The sequence below is a fragment of the Euprymna scolopes genome, chromosome 18, assembly GCF_053919585.1.
Source record: "Euprymna scolopes isolate OS-2025 chromosome 18, ASM5391958v1, whole genome shotgun sequence".
Lineage (NCBI taxonomy): Eukaryota > Metazoa > Mollusca > Cephalopoda > Sepiida > Sepiolidae > Euprymna > Euprymna scolopes.
The window spans coordinates 3,199,389-3,214,011 of NC_136499.1; the positions used below are offsets into that span (position 1 = coordinate 3,199,389).

General features: G+C 33.9%; 1 protein-coding gene across 4 annotated transcripts in view; it reads left to right on the plus strand.

Moving 5' to 3' along the window:
* The window catches only part of LOC145297482 (calcium-dependent protein kinase C-like), a 731,210-nt gene extending 716,884 nt beyond the window's left edge, over positions 1–14,326 (plus strand). For 3 of the 4 annotated variants that reach the window (XM_080143353.1, XM_080143354.1, XM_080143355.1), the window contains one exon: positions 13,672–14,326. Coding sequence is in view for 2 of the 4 variants with exons in the window: in XM_080143354.1 (XP_079999480.1) it covers positions 13,672–13,824 (153 nt within the window). In the remaining 2 variants the exon portion in view is untranslated. The remainder of the gene's footprint in view (positions 1–13,671) is intronic. The other variant, XM_080143356.1, reaches the window with a different exon arrangement.
* Positions 14,327–14,623: the final 297 nt, after the last annotated feature.

The window sequence follows — 14,623 nt, forward strand, 5'->3', positions numbered from 1 at the left end:
TGACTGTGTTCAAAAACAGCCTACAGAAAATGGACTCTGATTTATAAAAGCATGATAGGTTATGAAAAGGAAGGGTTGTAAATTTGGGTTGAATTTGGGGTATCAAAACCGAAGCAAAATATGATGAAAGTAAAAATAAAATAGATAAACCCCATAATTTAATATACCATACCTGTTCACACTGTATTCTGTGCATCTATATTAAAAAAACTTTGTGACATATTTCCATTCTATGGAGGTCAGGCACGAACGAACACCCCATAATTTTATTATACCATATTTCTTCAAACTGAAAAATAATTATCAAAGTATACTTATGCAGATAGATATGAAAAGTCTTTATTAAAGGTTGTGCTTATTTCCATTCTATGGAGGCCAGGCGCGAACGCAGACCCCACAATTTTATTATACCATCCCTATTTAAGTTAAAACATACTTATCAAAGTATTATGTACATCTATATCAAAAACACTTGTAAACGTTTTTTTTTTAATTTTTAAATTTTTTATTTCCATACTTTGTTGACCAGGCGCGTATGCAGACCCCACAATTTTAATGAATCATTATGCCAGATCAAACATACCCATTCCTGTGTCTCGATACATCTATCATTATATGTGATCAGTTTTCCATAATAGTCAACCATATAGGAGCCTATTCGTGACCAGACACACACACACGTTCAGTTTTATATTATATATATATATATATATATTAAAAGAAAATATGTATGTTATACGTTTAAAGCCAAATTATAACGCAAAGATTATGCAAAATAAAAATTTGCTTAAAATCAATATTTCAACATATGTTTTCCTCCAAGAACATAATCCAACTATTTTATACTACAGGCAATCACGCGTTCTCTCCTGGACATCACCGTTGAAGAAATACAAGGATTTTTACTACTGAAGTCTTTACATTTTCATGGCAGGAAAAAGGAAAGCAAAAAACCAGGAAGATGTATCGAAATATTGATTTTAAGCAAATGATTATTTTACAAAATCTTTGCGTTATAATTTGCCTTTAAACGTATAACATACATATTTTCTTTTTATATATATATACTAGCGGGGGGAGGGTACCCGGCGTTGCCCGGGTGTTTGTAGGTGTGTGTATGGGGGGGGGATAAGTAATAACCCTGAAATGATGTTAAAAAAATCGGAACCCCCCCCCCCCAAAAAAAAAACGCTGTGTGTATAGGGGGTGGGGGGAAGTAAACTAAAGAATAAGCGAAGTAAAAAAAATAAAGAAACGTTGCCCACGTGTCTAAAGATGTAAAAGAAAAAAAAAATAGTTTTGGTCGTGAGGCTGGATTGAACCCGGGAGCCTTGAGGCGGAGGTGAAACAAACTCCAACCACTTAACTGTCTAGGCCAAGAGTACGAGGAATTGATTACAGTGTTAAAATAAGGCTTATAAAGCGAGTGAAAGAGGTTTGATTGACAGATAGCCACTAAATGAGGTCATCGCGGGAGCGTTACGAGAAGACGTAGCAGTATTTTATTTTTTTTTGTTTTACTTCACATTAGCGTTTATTAAATTACGTATTTCGTTTCCTGTCTAGACATCTCCCTCTATCTGTCTCTCTCTCTGTCTCTCTCTCTTTCTGTTTGTGTGTGTGTCTCTCTCTCTCTCTCTCCTTCTTCCTTACTCTAAAGACTGTTACTAAAAAAGAAAATGGCGTCTGGCTGTTTTTTTTTTGTAAAAACTTTGATCGTTAATATTTTTTGTAAGCATATTTTTTTTTTACTTCACATTTTTGGCTTGTTATTTTTCGTTTCACTATTGTATCTAACTATTTTTAATGTGCTAATAACTTTGGTAACGTTGTCATAGCGTAGAAGTTCATAGTTTAGCTTGTGTGAGGGTTAAATTTTTTTACCGATAACAACGTTTTTAAATTCAGACTGCCATTAGAGCTTGCTGACATCAAGATCACGTGACATGACTCAGCGGTTTTAAATACAAGTTGACCCAAAATAAACGGCCCCGTGTATACTTTATGTAGAAGAGTTGGTGCTCGTATTTTTTTGGGCAGTTATAAATCGATTTAAAAATATGTAATGTTTAACATTAAAATGTCAATTTTTGGGGGCTCCCCCCCCTGCAGAAAATCAATCAGTTGACGCACTTCTGATTGTCCTTTTGGGCTAATTTTTTGATATTTGTCGTCCGGAGGGTGGGGCTTTAATATGATACCAAGTTTGTGAATTTTTGTTCCGTCGGTCAAAAGGTTTTAGCAGACACACAAACATACATACATACATACATTTTCGCTTTTATATATATATATATATATATATATATAATATAAAGCTGAATGTCTGTGTGTGTGTCTGGTCACGAATAGGCTCCTATATGGTTGACTATTATAGAAAACTGATCACATATAATGATAGATGTATCGAGACACAGGAATGGGTATGTTTGATCTGGCATAATGATTCATTAAAATTGTGGGGTTTGTGTACGCGCCTGGTCAACAAAATATGGAAATAAAAAATTTAAAAATTAAAAAAAACGTTTACAAGTGTTTTTGATATAGATGTACATAATACTTTGATAAGTATGTTTTAACTTAAATAGGGATGGTATAATAAAATTGTGGGGTCTGCGTTCGCGCCTGGCCTCCATAGAATGGAAATAAGCACAAACTTTAATAAAGACTTTTCATATCTATCTGCATAAGTATACTTTGATAATTATTTTTCAGTTTGAAGAAATATGGTATAATAAAATTATGGGGTGTTCGTTCGCGCCTGACCTCCATAGAATTGAAATATATCACAAAGTTTAACAAGGTTTTTAATATAGATCCACAGAATATTGTGATAAGTATTTCAGTGTGAACAGCCATGGTATAATAAATTATGGGATTTATCTATTTTATTTTTACTTTCATCATATTTTGCTTTGGTTTTGATACCCCCAAATTCGAAGCTATCTCTTTACAACCCTTCCTTTTCATAACCTATCATACTTTAATAAATCAGAGTCCATTTTCTGTAGGCTGTTTTTGAATCCAGTTAACGGCGGGTACTTTTGCTACTATATATATATAAAATGTGTGTGTTTAAGAGAATCTTACTCAAAGCATGAATGTAATCTATCTATCTATCAAGGTGAAAATGTCTGTATGTGTGTCTGTGTGTGTATACTTCCTTACCATATAACTCTGTCAATTTTCGGTCTACAGACTCGAGATTTGACATAAGAGATATTGAGATTTGGGAAAATCTTTTTTATCGGTTTTCGGCCAGAAATTTGGCTGTTAAGGGGTCAAAGTTCAACAATTTGACCTTTGAAAACTCTACCAAACTCCTCCGCCAATTTTGTGTCTAAACACATGCAATATTAGATGTAGGTTCCTTGGACATGGATCAAACTTTTTAACTTGATTTGATTTGACAAATGGTAAGGGGTCAAAATTGGGGTCAAATTAAAAAATAAATAAGTAAATTACCTCTCAGCCAATTTTTGGTCTAAACATTTGAAATTTTACATAAAATGTATTCAGACATAGGGTAAGCTTTTTAATCGGTTTTTGGCCGAGAATTTGGCTACCAAAAGGTCAAAGTTCAAAAGACTTGACCTTTGCGGTCTCTAGCAAACTATTCAACCAATTTTAGATCTAAACATTTGAAATTTTACAGAAAGGGTATTCAGACATGCATCAAGCTTTTTAATCAGTTTTAGGGAAAAAATTTGGCTGCGAAGAGGTCAAAGTTGAAAGAGTTGACCTTTGATTCCAATCATTTAAAATGCATTGAAATCAGAATGTTGCAAAGGCCGGTGGGAAATCTCCTCCTTCACAAAAAAATGTTCCATCAATTTCTGGGGTTTTATTTTCTTTTTTTCAGAATCACAGATTATCTATTAAAGACAAACATCGTTATTTATAAAAAATCTGGTCCATTTAACAACAAAATTTGTTTTACTGAACTTGTGACTTTATTTTTTAATCAAAATTCATCTGAATGGTCAACAGTGGATCCAGGAGGGATGAGGTGTCAACCTTTGCTTACCTTTAATTAATCTTTCTCGGAAAACATGTTATGAAGAATACAGACAGTGTTCTTTTTTTTAATAGAATTTTTTGTTGTTGTTTATTAAATTGTTGGGTGATAGTACAGAGTAGTTATTTTTAAGTCCCCTCCCCGTCTCATAACCATGTTAAGAATGGATTTCTAAATATTATTTCAGCACGGTTCATATTCTGCATAAGTACCCATTTTCTGCTGTGAAAAAAAAAATCAAAGAAATCACAATGAAGCTAAAAAACACTAGGAGTTATGAATATATGTGAAACTATGAGCTGTACTTGAAGGTGGACTTTTTTTTTTTTTTTACAAAGGCATAACCACATTATCAAGGCCCAGAGGCCACTCAAGGATAAGGGTTAAAGAGTGTACAGTAGAAATTGGTCAATATAGTAATCATTAGTAATGAAAATTTGGTAAATTTGATAACTTATATGGAACGGCTCATCAAGAACTTATTTACTTTAGACTTGAACACAACCATATTGTAGTCAGCCGGAAAGCAGGAAAACGGAAGACAATTCCACAGGCGTGCAGTTCTAAGAAAGAAGCTTTGTTCATGGAATCTACGTTTAGGTTTAGGCACAGATAAAGAGTGGGGGAAATTATTGATAGTGTTTACAGCTAGACGAGTGTTTCTTGTGAAAGTTTGGCGAGGGGGGACCATAGATTGAAGCTCAGTTGAACACTTTCCATGAAAATAACGATACATCAGAGACAAACTCGCAACATCTCTTCTGTGAGATAGAGGTTGCAAGGAGGAGAAAAGGACATCTCCTACGAGGCTACGAAGTCTATTTTGAACTCTATCAAGGCAGGACAAGTCCTTTCTAGCAGCTCCTGCCCAGATGTGGCAACAGTATTCCATCCTTGGACGTACCTGGCTCTTATATAGATAGAGAATAGCATCAGCAGTGAGATATCTACTGGATCGATAGAAAGATCCCACCATTTTTCCAGCGGCCTTGGCAACAGATTTGATATACGTGTTCCATTTAAGATCAGGTAAGACTTAATAAAAGATGTCACTTATAACATTTCAAGATGTTCAGATTTCACCTTCTAAGGATATAAGGCTGATTTTAATTAAATAAATCTTCTACATATTTCCATTTAATCAGTATTTATACAATCACCATTGAAATGATCTTGATGTCTGTGATGAGGAATTAAACTTGTATATAATAGTCTATGTCAGTTATCAAAATAATAATTTCGACCAATGTTTACCAACTTTTTTACTTTCGTAGAACTCTTCCAATAAAAGTGATGTCCCAAGGAACCCTTACATACTAAAATACTTTACACTCTTATATATTTCTTTCATAATGCAAACAATATTTTTTCTTTTTAGGGTTAGGTAAAAAAAAAAAATTATTCTGAATTTTATTGACAATTTTGAAAAAAAAACTTTGTTCCGACGCATAACTGAATCTTTTTTTTTTCTCCAGTTTATTTACAATTCGATAACTGTACAAGAAAATTAGGTTCAAAATGAAACAACTGCAAAATGCATTTGTACATTCGTATGAAAGGTATTTATCAATATCTCTTGAAGGAACCATTGGCAGGGAAAGCTTGCATTACACAGGCGTCACATTTTACATCGATAAAACAATTTGTTAAAACAAACGTTAAACAAGTGAATCACATGCGATTTATAACAAACGCGTACTCTCTGCACTTGTGGGTTATCGTCGGTGAGTGGTCAAAAATACAAATCAATCAATAAAGTCATTTTTTACATACGGTCATATTCATTTTTTCCCTACGTCACTTCCCCATGTGTGTGGCCATTGATTTGTATAGTCGCATTGTTCAGAGGCTATTGACCCTCTGTTAACTCAAGATGTCCATGGGAATTGATAAGACAAAGATGTATTCAAATCCAATGTCAGCAACTGTCCCGTAAATCAGCATTTCCCAAAATGGGCTCCACGGAACCATAGGGTTCTGTGAGTTAGGCTGAGGGGCTCCAAAAGCCATTTCTTAAAGAGGACCAAATGCTTTATATGGAAAAATTAAATTGCTGCGGGCATTTAATTATTGTTCTTTTTTTTTACTGGAAAGAAATACGATACATAACTACAAGTGCAGAGAATTTCAGAGTGGTTCATGAAAAAGTAAATAAAAAAATTTTTTTTTTTTTTTTGAATGCAACAAATTTGTTGATTAATCAAAAACAAAAGAATGTTGAAAAACGAAAATATAGTAAAATTACGAACTGGAACAACTACTGAACAAGTATAAGTTAATTTCAAATTAATGTTTTTCATATTTATTTTAGAAATTATCTTGTTAGTGCTTCATGAAAAACCTTTGCTCAGAAGATCCATTAGATTTCTAGCTAAGTTTAGAACTCCTGGATCAACAATTGGATCATGAATACATGTTTTATTTTATTTATCGGTTTCATATAAATTGATTTTTTTTCTCTTTTTTATTCAAATTCATTAGCAAATTTTAGGTCAATTTTTCCTGCCTTTCCTGTTTGAAAACTTCTGGGTCGATTTCAATTCATTTGAAAGAAATAATTGCTGTAATGTTAAACAACCTTTCCAACTTCTCCAAAAAATTGGAGATGAGGTGTGTATTAATGTGGTTTTTGGAATCGGCTATGACCAGTTCAAATCTTTTATATACTTGAAAGAAAAATCATATACTGTACATAAAAGTTGCAACAAAAGGAATTTTAAAGTCTGTCAAGAAGGAAAAAATTTTAAAGTTAGCCAAAAATAAAAAAATTCACAGCAATAAAAACATTTTCATGAGAAGTTTTAATCTTCACTCGTGTAGTCATTTGTGCACCATAACTGTTGGGAAGCCATTGCCAAGGTTGCTGGAAAAATGGAGGAATCATTCTACCACTTCAGCAGATATCTCACTGCTGATGCAATTCTCTACCTGTATAAGAGCCAAGTACATCCAAGGATCGAGTACTGTTGCCACATCTGGACAGGAGCTGCTAGAAGCACCTTATTTTGCCTTGATATAGAGTTCAAAATAGTCTTTGTAGCCTAGTGAGGGATGCCCTTTTCTCTTCCCTGCAACCTCTTTCCCACAGATGAGACCTTGCAAGCCTGTCTCATTATTTTCATGGCAAGTGCTCGTCTGAGCTCCAATCTATGGTCTCTCCTTGCCAAACTTTCAATAAAAACACTCCTCAAGCTGAAACTGCTATCAATAATTTAACTCATTCTTTATCTGTGTCTAAACCTAAATGTAGATTCCATGAACAAAGTTTCTTTCTTAGAACTGCAAGCCTGTGGAACTCTTTTCCGCTTTCCTGCTTCCCAACTGACTACAATATGGTTGTCGTCAAGTCCAACGTGAACAAATTCTTGATGAGCCGTTCCCCTTAAGTAATCCAATTTACCAAATTTCCACTACTAACGATTACTATATTTTCCGATTGACTACTATACACTCAGTGACCCTTATCCTCGAGTGGCCTCCAGGCCGTCATAAGTGATGACTCCTTTGTAAAAAAGAAAAAGACATTAACTCAGTTTCGGTGAAATACGTCTTCATCAGTCATAGAATCAGTTTGTGTTTTTTTTTCTTGATATCATTAGAAAATCAAATGATATCAAAACTTGATTTTAAATCTTAAAATAAACATTTATTTAAAAACAAAAATTTCCGTTTAACTTACAGATTCTATTATAAATTTACAAAACGTTTACATTGAGGAAAAATATCTCTAATAGCTACTTGTATCGAATTATTCACGGCAATGATTCATTCCCACTTGGAATACGAGTCCCTAGTGTTTGCCGGAGTCGACAATGAATTCTCTGATTCTCTTGAGTGTCTTCAGCATCATGCCATCATCATTTTCTGCTGCGACCCTGTTCTCTCTGAAGTATATGATTTGCTTGGATTAGATCTGCTGTCTACTCACTGAAATATAACGGTTGCTTCTGTTGCTTACAGATTATTTCATGGTTCTTACCCGACTGCATTGCGTAAATACTGCCTTGTGCTGTATCTGAACAAACCAAACCAGCAACTGCATACATTCACATTAGATCTTCTGCATCATGATGACACTGGCATTTGCTCAGAGCTGTACTAGCAATCTCCTTTCGCATTGTATTCTGCAGTCCTGAATTGTATGAATGAACATGTATCACTGTCACATTTTCAGAGTTCTGTATTGTCTAACTACCATGATGTTCCTAAGTTTTATGCATTCTCTGATGAGCTTTGTAGCCTCTGTCTATTGCTAACGGTTTTATTATATGAAAGCGAAAATGTGTGTTTGTGTGTGCACTTTTTTGTATGTCCGGCAAAAGGCTTTTTTCACCTGGGGCGGGGGGGGGGGGGTTACCATTTCTTAGAACTTTTCATATACTCCCTAGATTATAATATCTCCAATTTATGAAAGGCGGTTGTGTCTATCTTTTATTTAAGCGACTTTTATTTTATAAAATACCCGCTATTCTGTCTTCTCGCGTTTGTTCGTTTATAATAGTGAAACTATGAAAATGAAGTCTTATTCTCAGCCTTTCATACTGTGATGTCCAGCAAGCAATCATATCAGACAATTGCTATTCATTTGGACACTCCCCTTTTTATGGGGAGCTGGTTTTTTCCAACATCTTGAGGAAACAAACAAATACATAGAAAGCTTCAAGCTTAACTGGCTTGCAGCCAGAATTTCATTTTTATATGGCGTAATGTTTGACCCAGAAAAGCAGACGTTCATTTAAGCATTTGTGTTTTTTTAATCATTTAATTTGAACGATTCTCACTTCCTCTGCCCTCTTAGCGTAGCGTTTCTTTTCACTTTTTTTTCCAACCTTGCCTCAAGGTATCGGGTTTGAGCCTACTTGCCTACTAACACTTTTTTTGTTTTTTTTCCCACATTCTTTTCCTCCTTCACTGTTCGGGTTCGAGCCTGCCACTTTTTCTTTTCCTACACACACCGACAAACACTCGGGCAAAAAACTTGGCTAAAAACATTAATTCCCACACCCTCAACTTTTCTACAAGGAGAGGGTCACTTTTTTTGCCAATATTTTCGAAAGTCATCCCCTCGTTTCGATTGACTAGCCTTAATTTAAACCTTCATTACTTCCGGTTTGGTGATGGATGAAACAGCAAAGACGTCACATGTTTTTTTTTTTTTCATGTCCTTTTCTTTCGCAGTACGCGTTTGAGCCTTCCTGCCTACTAACACTTTGTTTTTTTGTTTTTTTTTTGCTCAACACACACCTCCGAACACTCGGGCAACGCTGGGCACCCAGGCTAGTCTATAATATAAATCTCACCTGTCTGTTTAAATGTATGTATTTTTGTAAGTCTGCCTAAAACTTTCGAGAGAGGCAACGGATTTTCACGAGATCAATGTCATTTTGAAGCTTAAAGTCTCGGACGACAAATATCGAAAAATTATTCAAAAACATTAATTCCTTCACCATCACCTGGGCAGTTTTCTACAAGGAGGGGTCGATTTTTTGCATCACCATTTTTGCAAGTCATCATATCGGTTGGAATGACTTAATTTTAACATTCCGAATTTCCGGTCGTATCATGGAGTAGTGGTAAGACGTCAGGTTTTTTCCACTTTCGCGTCGCGAGTTTGAGCCTGCGTGTTTGTTATCACTTTTTTTATTTTTTGGCTCAACACACACCTCCAAATACCTGGGCAACGCTGGGTACCCAGGCTAGTGGATTAATAAAAGAAAGGAAAAAAAATGTTGTTTCAGCATTGAATAATCCCTTAAAAGGTTGATATTTTGTGAAAACAAACTCATCTAAACTTGAAAATTTTGAAAACTTTAAGTGTCAGGAAAATGATAAAATCATTTTTATGTCCTTTTGTTGTAAGTCCGCTATTTCGCTAAAAATAGCCTTATCAGGGTAGTTAGTCAGTCCGTAGTTTTTTTGTTTTTTTTCTTAAATGAAGAAAACACATTTTATCACTTTCCTGACACTTAAAGTTTTCAAAATTTTCAAGTTTATATTAAAAATAAGTGTCTTCAAATAGTGTGCAACCATTTTCTTATTTCATATTCCTGCTCGAAACTGGGGCGAACGCACACGTCAAAAATATGCAGCTCATACTTTTAAATTTCTTCTCCAGGACTTTCTTCCTCTATAACAACAAAATGAAGAAAAAATAACTTTCTTCCTCTATAACAACAAAATGAAGAAAAAAAAACTTTCTTCCTCTATAACAACAAAATGAAGAAGAAGAAAACTACGGACTGACTAACTACCCTGATGAGGCTATTTTTCAGCGAAATATCGGACTTACAACATCAACAAAAGGACATAAAAATGATTTTATCATTTTACTGACTCTTAAAATTTTCAAAGTTTTCAAGTTTATATTCAAAATAAGTGTCTTCAAATAGTGTGCAACTATTTTGTTATTTCAAATTCATCTAAAATTTTTAAAAACTATGTCTTTATGGAAATGTTTGATTTCCTAATTTGTACAGAATTATTTTAAAACTAAAATTTAAATTCCTAAACTGGAAATTCCTCCCTGAAGAATTATACACCCATGGCGAATTCTTAAATGAAGAAAAAAAAAAACATCTGTGTGCACACAGTTTTGTCTGAAACTTTGAAATATTAATAACTTTGAAATATTAATAACTTTGAAATATTAATAACTTTGAAATATTAATAACCTTGAAATATTAATAACCTTGAAATATTAATAACATCCATTTTTATTTCAGAAATGTTTTCTCAATTTTAGCTACTTTCATTGGATACATAAGGGTAACATTTTGGGAAAATAATTTGTTTTTCCTTTTTTTTTTCTGTTTGATTTCAGTGTTACTTATACAATATAACTCTCTTTAAATGTCATTCTTTATATATTTACACATTTTTATATATTTACAGTTGGGAATTGTTTAAATGTAAAATGTGCATGAAAACGATTTGATTTGTTTATGTTTGAGACGTGGATTGATTATTTGTATTATTTAGATGCTTCGGGTTACCGTCCTCATCTTGACACGTGGCATAGTGCATAAAGTACTTAATAAAATTCACTTGTGATTTCACTGTGCTTTTTTTCACAAATAAATAGGATTTGATTTTAGATGACATATTTGGTAAATAAAACTAAAAAAGAAACCTAAGAATCCAAGGGATATAACTCTTTCTTAAAAAGATTATCCCCCTTTACTAGACAGCAACAACCAGTATTTATGCCTTTCGTATATAGTAGGTAGGTTGAGCCACGGCGATCGAGATATAGAAGGCCAGTGAACCTGTCAGCATGGCGCTATTGCCAGAGCGACATGTAGGTAAAGGGTGCCTACCTAGAGAAGCTGCCTACAATTTGCTGTGTTCAACCACGTGGCCACGCTAGAAGGCATAAAAATATTTTTTGTTGCCTTAGAGAATGGCCGTGGTAATTTTATAAAGGTGGTCCAAGCGTGCATGTATTTTCTTCTCCTAAAGAGAAAGAACAATTCTCTATTTGGATAATTATATAATTGCAATCATTATAATTGCACAGTAGGAGAGATTAATTTTAATCTAACAACATATAGCAGGAAGTGAACTGAACTTGTTTTCTTTGAACTATGTCTATCAAAGAAAGTTGAATATTTCATTTTATTTACTTTTTTAAACCGCAAAACAAACAATTTTTATATGAGAATATTTTTCAGTCCGTTCTATTAATAATAAATAAAACTTTTCATTGATTATTTCCAAATATTTTAAAGTTAGAAGCATTTTTCACAACAGTTTCTTAACTCAAACGATCAATGAATTCAATATTTTAGCACCGGGTGTAATTTATTTCTTTAGAATATATTTAAAACTGTAAAAATTTTGGTTTGTTTGTTTTACAACACTTTAACTGTAAATAATTTACATGACTGAAATGGGAAATGAAATAAGAAATTCTCTATTCTCTTTCAAGACATATGACCACAAATTCATCTTAAAAATTCATCAACTAATCAGTTTTAGTTTAAGTTTTGATATGAACTAAAAATAAAGAGTACATTAAATTTTAGTTAACATATTTTCTTGTGATTATCTTATAAATAAATATTATTTTGGTACTCGTGCAGTGTACGCACCATGCTGAAATAATGTTATTTAGAAAGCCATTCTTAACATGGGGTGCTTTCTAACTATTCTGCACTTTCATCTAACAATTTAATGAAAAAAGATACCATAAAAATTTAATTTAACTTGGAAATACTATCTAAAATATAGCATGGTGCATACACTGCACAAGCACCATTATTATTATAACAATAATAAAAAATTGGTGTAGATGACATCGACTGGCATTACACCAACTAGTTGTGAAGGGTTAGGGAGGATGGAAAGACTGTGGTGGGAGAGTACAAACCAGAACTCGACTGGAAGTGTGCAGTGGAAACTGGTACCTTGAGGAGGCTTTTTATCACTTAAACTCGAGGAAACACCAATGGTCAATGTCAACGAGAAATCAATAGCAAACGGCTGTTGTGATAACGTGCAATCATCTGCATGAGTGGTCAAGAGGTGGAGAACACTGGAAATCTGGGGAAACTTGTTGTCACTCAGTCTCCAGGGAACACCACAGGTTACTGTGAAAGATCACTGATGATGGCCTGTGTGACAACCATAGTGAGTGAAATAATAAATAATAATGTCCTCTCCCAAATTCACCACCACCCTGATTTAATATCGTAGATGTTGACTATATTTTCTTAGGTTTTAACCAATGTTCACGTCATGGTATGATTGTCTTTTAGCTTATTTCTTTAGTTGTGTGAACTTCATTTTCGTATCCATGTATTCTGCATTGATAAGAAAATGAAGACTATAAGCGGAGTATAGGATTCCTAACGATGTAACAGATGAAAATACTCTACACATTTTGATGGAAAACATGGAGAAAAAAAAATGAACATAGAAGAACAGAAAAGCAAAACTTGAAATATAATTTCTGTATTAAAAGTAATAGTTATTTAAATGTTTCAACATATAATCTTTATATTTTATATTGATAAAGTTCAGTTTCAATATTAATCGAATTGTATTCCTCACTTTTCTTTTTTAATGTTCTAATGCTCTTTTCCAAAAAGCTCTCATTCATTATTGTCAGTCTGACGGTTTGCCAGATTTGCTTACTGTCCGTGACGTCATTTTTCAGTTAACCAGCCTTGTCTTTCTGTGGTCGTGATTGAGCTTGTCAGCCCTGAAAGGCAGTCAAATCTAAGGGAAACAAATCTGACTGAAAGAAAATTCAGAATGGAGTCCCGTAGATAGTTACTTTGACCCAAACTCTGGCAACTCATGCATTTGGAACAATTTCCAGTCATCCTGACTATGTCTTGTCATTTGATCCAATTTTTTCCCCAAGTGACAGTGTGGACAACACTGTTCAAGTTCTCTTCACGTTAAACGAATCCAATGAGCAAAGAATGAAAATTAGACCGACAAATTGCATTCCCCCCCCCACATTAAACCAACCTTGTGTTGTATCTCGTCTTTGTAGGAATAAGGTAAATTATTACCTTGATGAGTAAAATTTATGATTTATTCCAAGTTTTTCTTTGTTTTGTTCTTTGTTTTGTTTGTTTTTTTTGTAATGTTTCAAGGGAGATGACTCTTCTTTGCTCAATGGTTTATTATTTTTCTCTTTATAGAAATCGCGGAAAGACGTCAGCAACTTTGACCGCGAATTCACCAGTGAAGCCCCCAAGTTGACCCCGACAGACAAATTATTTATAATGAATCTGGATCAAACCGAATTTACTGGATTCTCCTATATTAATCCAGAATTTGTCGTCTCCATTTGAAGGAATTGATGAGAATCAGCAAAGAGCAACAGCAGGAATTTTAAATGAAACGACTGCCATCACATCTGGTTTTGGTGGTGGTGGCAGCCATCGTAGCCACCACTAACCACTGCCACATGCTCATCAAGTGATCACACCCTGTGGTCGTCTCATCTCTTTTTTTTTCTTTTTTTTTTTATTTTGCCAGATCAAGACTGGCTATTCATTAAAAAAAAAAAACTAAAACAAAATGAACTTTCTCCCTGTTGCAGCAGCCTGAGCAAGAAGCCCCCTCACAACAAGAACAATAATAATCCTAATGCAGGTCTGACGGTATATGTGGGTCTATTTTTAACCCCCCTTCTTTTTACTATTCTTCATTGTTTTTCTCTCTCTCTCAGCTCCGATTAATTACATGACATTCAATGCCGGTCCATCTTGTTTGCTTTTTATTATTGATATCATTTTTCCCCATCCAGAAAAGGAGGGAACAAACAGTTTGGACTATCGGCATTTACCTCCCGTTCGTCGACTTATCTTCACTATGCATACTTTCACACACACACACACAAGGTTACACACATATATATATATATATATATATATATATATATATACACGCACACACATGCATATATAATGTATATATACTTTTGCATACATGCACACACAAGGTTATGTGTGTGCATATATATATATATATATACATATAAAAAACAACATATACATGCACATACATAATCATATACACACACACACACACACAAGGTTACATACCTATACATTATTCACATGCACACACACACACGTGTGTGTGTAT